General features: G+C 41.7%; 1 protein-coding gene across 3 annotated transcripts; it reads left to right on the top strand.

Annotated features, from left to right (window-relative positions):
- The first annotated feature begins 233 nt into the window (after positions 1-233).
- LOC136474799 (uncharacterized) lies at positions 234-5083 on the top strand. 3 transcript variants are annotated; one of them, XM_066472364.1, is made up of 5 exons: positions 234-440; positions 1123-1822; positions 1916-1969; positions 2094-2278; positions 4634-5083. In XM_066472364.1, exons 2-5 carry the CDS (start codon positions 1150-1152, stop codon positions 4718-4720), a joined length of 999 nt encoding a protein of 332 aa, XP_066328461.1. In that variant the 5' UTR covers positions 234-440; positions 1123-1149; the 3' UTR covers positions 4721-5083. The 3 variants fall into 3 exon arrangements, with proteins under 3 accessions (XP_066328461.1, XP_066328460.1, XP_066328459.1); XM_066472363.1 differs by having other exon boundaries at positions 235-722; positions 1080-1822; XM_066472362.1 differs by having other exon boundaries at positions 235-440; positions 1080-1822.
- Positions 5084-5610: the final 527 nt, after the last annotated feature.

Raw genomic sequence — 5610 nt, forward strand, 5'->3', positions numbered from 1 at the left:
ATTATGATTTTTTCTCTCTCGATGGTAAATACGTGGGAGAATTTTAAGAGTGATATAAGAGGAGACGACGTTCCTTGTGATGATAAAAAGTTAAATATCCCCCGCGCGCGCGCGGCGCGGAGACTCGGCTCCCGCCCCCTGGGCCCTGGCGCTCGCAACCCCGCGGGCGTGGGAGCGGCTGCGGCGTCCCCCGCCCTGAATTTCTGAATGCGAGCGCGCGCAGCGCTGGGGCGCGGGTGGGGTGCTCTCGGTCTCGGCACAGGTCGCCCGCTCCAGTTTCCGCCTCCATTTTTGCTGGCTCCACCAACAAAACCCGACGCTCCCACCCTTCTCTCTTTTCCTCCCCAAACCCGCGCTCCCATCCTCCGTGGCGTGCACCGCGCTCCCCGGCTCCCGCGGGCGGCGACCTGGGAGAGGCGGGGGGGACGTCTCCCGGCGAGGTTCGCGCTCCAAACCCTACTCCCCCTCCCATCCGTCGCCCACCGCACCGCCTCACTTGCGCTTTCCTTTCCGGCTGCCGAGTCCACAGTCCACGCGCGTGAGGAGGGAGGATCCTGCTAGGTTTCCCTTGTTTTGGCACGCTTGGAAGGCTGGAACGCTTGATTTGTCCCCGGTAGCCGCTGGGTTTGTCGCTGCCCGCGCCCCCTCCCCCCTCCCCTGGGTAGATTGTAGTCGCGGCGTCTCTGCGCAAGAGTTGGGGATCCATGGCTTTAGGCATAAGGGTACTCATTTTGTTACGGTGCTATGACCTTGATTTAACAACATTGACTTCGCATTTTGATCTTTGAGTGAGATTGGGAGAATTACGTCTTAGAGATCCTTGGATTTTCTATCTGTTCGTTTGTCGCATGCATTGTCTGCTTCAACAGGGCTCGGATTTGCCCAAAAAGTTCAATTAGCACCCCGCGCATCTACTTGATTTCCCTCTTGCATTGGCCAGATCCAGTTGTTTTTTTATAAGCAAAACCTAGCTATTTGTTTAGCCTACCAGCTTGGAATTTCACTTCTGCCGTTACTTTAACCGCTGAACACAAGGTGTACATGTTGCTTATTACGTCTTATGTCTGTGGATTGACCAGGCATTTGAGGCCAGGGTTTTTTTTTTTGGTGCTGTCAATATAGCTGATTGGTGAGGGTCTGGACGTAGCAATGGCAGAAAACACTCATGGTAGTGGTCGACGCGCGCTTGGGGACTTGACAAATGTCCTTTGCAAGCGACCAGCCGCATCAGATCTGGAGAAGAGTACGGGTGGGATAAAGATCAGACGGATTGAAAAGGACACTGGGACTGGGAAAGGGTTTGATGAAAATGCAAAAACCAGCAGTAGAGGGAAGGGAATTGTATTTGGGCATTTGTTTGATGGTGTTGCCAAAGAGAATTTCGAAAGGCCTTCTATCTTTCAGAACACTAGGGTTCAACACATGGCTGCCGAAGCAGCTGGGCTGTTATCCAAGGAGGCCAGTGACTTGAAGAACCATTGTGTGTCAATCGATTCATTTGATCTCAGTGATAAGGATCAGGATTCTTCGCTGGAATCTGAAGGTGACTATGATGATGAAGATAATGATGAGATGAATGGTGAACTGCCACGCCATTTTTGCAGCTCAGAGCTAGCTAATAAAACATCAACAAATGATGGCGAGTGCTTGACTCAGGAGGAGATAGTTGGGTCATCAGGAAATCAGAAGCCTCTGTCTTCATTGGATGCTACGGCAGGTGGTGACATGCCAAGTTCTAGTGTTCAGCATGCTTCTATGAGAACTGGGGGTTTGGAAGAAGTTTTCGCCACAAAATCTTGTGCTTGTTCTTTCTGTCTTAAGGGTATGTTCACATTCATTTCTGATGCATTTGCTTATGTCAGCATGATGGCATGCAAACATATATCTTACCTTCGTTTCCTCGTCCCCGAAATAGCTGCTTTTATGTGGATGGATCTCCATTATCAGGATGCAAGAAGCCGGCTTTCTGGTATGACCGCAAATTCAACTCCTTTTATCTTATTCATAAGATGATATATAAGTAACTAATTACTTCTGATTTATTTATGTGGCTACATTTTACTGATGTAAATTCATCTGTGCCGATTCCTTAGTATTGAAGAAAAACATCAAGTTTGCCAGGTTGTTGGAGGAAAAAAGTAGAGGAAGTGAATATGCTGCCAATGTAGCCGGATATAACTCAAAGCGAGCTGTGGGAATGGAGTTCGAACTATCTCAACAACAGAGATCACTCTTTCTTTATACAGAAAATGCCCTTGTCCGCGAGTCAACACAGCTTGTAAGTTGTTTTATCCATCTTTAACACTCCTTGCTTAATACAAAATTTGTTGCTTGTGTATCTGTATCTTGCCAGTTGCCATCAATATGCACCTGTGATTATAGCGCAAAATAATGTGCGTGGCAGTCTGTTCAGCATACATCTGCTTGCACATGTTGATATGGTTTGATTGCTAGAAGGATCATGGCTTTAAGAGAACGATCTGTGATAATTGAAACTCACGTGTTCTCTGCTTTGGGTCTTAAAATCATTTATTTGGGGGCTAAGACAATAGGCAAATAAGATTCTCCTTATGTTTTCTTTTGCAAACAGCTGGGAAAAAACATAACTATCATATAGGTGGGAGTACTAGCTGAATACTCGAAAGTTGAAGGTGCATGTGCTAGTGGAATCTGTAGGTGTAACTAAAGAATTAGTCCTTTTATAAATATCATGTTATTTGCTTCATGGTTCTGTTGCCATTTATCTTAACTCCTGTACTTGTGAAATCATTTTTTCGTTGTCTTTGTTCGCAGTTGGGAAATTGTTGGGGCATACTACTTTGTGATCCTTTTTATCTGCTGTTGTTGTTTCCAATGCATTTTGCAGTAAATTACTTCAAAGTTATTGTATCTTTTAGCTATGTGAGAATCTGGCCTTAGTTTTGAAATGGAGTTGTGCTGAAGAACTTTCATGTTAGTTACTCCCTTCGTTCAAAATTATAAGACGTTTTAGCTTTTCTAGATACATTGCTTTCACTATGCATCTCGACATAGTGTATATCTAAGTGCATAACAAAAGCCATGAATCTAGAAAGCAAAAATGTCTTATAATATGGAACAGAGGGAGTAATAGCCATTTTTCTTCTTGGGCATGTGACAAATGTTCTGTTTGGTTCTATTTGATTGCTGTATGCACAAATCTTTTAAAAACATTTCTATTCTGGGGTAAATTGCTGGATTTTGTGATGGTGCCTAATGTAATTGCCTGTTTCGTATTCCCTCCAGTCAGTTTCAAGTGATGTTTTGGCCTCAAATTCTAACACCATGATGCCGTAATAATGACTAGAAATTATTGCCATGCTACCCCAACTTGCATTACTTGGTCTACTTAAATAATCTGTTGGTCAAAGTGCATACATGTGTCTCTATTGGCGTTAGTGGATGCATGCAACCAGAAAAATATTCATGACCATAGTTAAAATCATGATTCTATTGTCCGATTTTACAACTTTATGATCTTAACTGATTTCTTAAGGAAAATCTAATATCCTACCATGAGTTCCTATCGGATTCAGAATTGCGATTTGAACAACCTTGTTCATGACCTTGGAATGCCTTCCTCCAATGGCAAACTCTTTTTTTCTTTTTCTTCTTCCTGCATGCCATTTGTGAGGATGCTTTTGAAAATTGTGAACACCAAGTGTTCAATTTATGCAGGGACATTAACTATACAAGTATGCAAAATGAGAGGTAAGGGGTCGAAGGGTAAACAGGGTGCGAAAGATCCTAAACTGTAAACTGCATTTTCACATATGGCTACTTTAACATGACTGGAGGGAGTAGAGAGAATTTTTCGTCCTTTCTTTTTCAGAAGTCTATGTCTTGAACTTTCAATTGATTAGCCCACAAACTGGGTGTTGGTAAAGCGTTCATTCTGATTCTGCCATGTGCTGAGTGATATGTGGATTAAAAAGATACCGAGAAAATTATATGGTTGCTTTGGTGAGACTGTCAATTCTGGTTGTTTTCTCATTAACAGGAGTGCTTCTGAGTCTTTTTATTGCCTTGTTTTCAAAGATTTGCTAGTCATGCTTACAACTTTGCTTCAAGTTCTTTCAGGTTGTTCTGAAATCCACTTAGAATTCTTTAACTTAAGCATTTGGATATGTGTAAACTTGATTATATTGCATTCGCACATTGCATGTGACATCTTGCATGACATTTTTCTACGTATTCTTCTTTTGGTATAAGGTCAGCTTATTAGTTATGCCCTTGTTTAGTCCCCCAAAATTCCCAACTTTGACACTATGCAAAAAGAAGATTCCCCGTCACATCAAACTCGCGGTACATGCATGGAGTACTAAATGTTGACGAAATTAAAAACTAATTGCACAGTTTGGTTGTACTTTGCGAGATGAACGTTTTGAGCCTAATTAGTCAACGATTGGACAATTATTACCAAATAAAAACAAAACACTACAGTGCGCTACAGTGACATCTCTTTTCGCCGGCGCCAACTTTGGCAAGCAACTAAACGCGGCCTATGTTTATTATTCTGTAGTGTATTTATGTTATGGCACTAACTGTATTCCTTTGGTTAATTGCATATTTGGTTTATGATTCTGTTATAATAGTCGAATTTTCTTTTATTCAGCATTCTACTTTTGTGAAGTTGAAAGAATTGAGAGAGAACTGCAAGACAAATCTTGAGACAATCAGCAAGTCTTCAATGAGAAAATGAGTGCTGCATGTTGCGCTGCTGAACTGTTAGTTTTCCTGAGACTTAGTATGATCAGCTGGCTTGGTTTGAAGCAAGATGTCCATTGAGATTGTTCCTCAACTTAGGAATTATGGTGCTTACCATCAATTTGGCACTTTGGCTGTAGCGATTACTCCTATCATAAAGTGTTATTCTAGTATGTTTTTTTTTTTTTTTTGGATAAGGATTCTAGTATGTTTGTAGCTGATGTAAAAATAACCATGGTAAGGTAGGAACTGTATGTTGTCTCGTTGAGACATCGGCTTCTTGACTTGTACTTTGCAGTGAGCTTCTTTCATATGAAAATTCTTTCCTCATTCTCCAAACAAAAGGGAAACCAATTTTGTTTCGAGCCTGCTGGTGAGTTTCATAGTGCATGAATTTGTACCTTCTGAAAATGATTGTGTATTATTCGGCTTATGGGTCTTCACGCTTGGTATACTTGATTGTGCCTGCATCTACTGTGCGTTATCCATGTCTCTGGAGCGATGCATAAGGAAAGAATGGGGACGTTGAACGCGGGACACCACCTTTTAGAAACCATTATAGTATGAACTATGAAAGAGGTATATCTATTTATATTGTTCGTTCAATAGATGGAACGCATGTCAGTATCTTGAGATAAATAGTAGAAACTTGATACATTGTAGCCTGTTGGATTTTCATGAGCGTCCAAACTACTTGTCATTTTTAGAAACCATTGGTACAAAGGAGGTATATATATTTGTATTGTTTGTTTGAGAGATGGAACATGTACCTAGTATCTTGAGACAACCTTGAAACTTGTTAAATTGAGCCTGTTGAATTTTCATCTAGCGTACATACAACAATTACACAATTAGTGCATGTCAAAGAATCGAATTGCATGACGA

The sequence above is a fragment of the Miscanthus floridulus genome, chromosome 8 (genome assembly GCF_019320115.1).
Source record: "Miscanthus floridulus cultivar M001 chromosome 8, ASM1932011v1, whole genome shotgun sequence".
Taxonomy (NCBI): Eukaryota; Viridiplantae; Streptophyta; class Magnoliopsida; order Poales; family Poaceae; genus Miscanthus; species Miscanthus floridulus.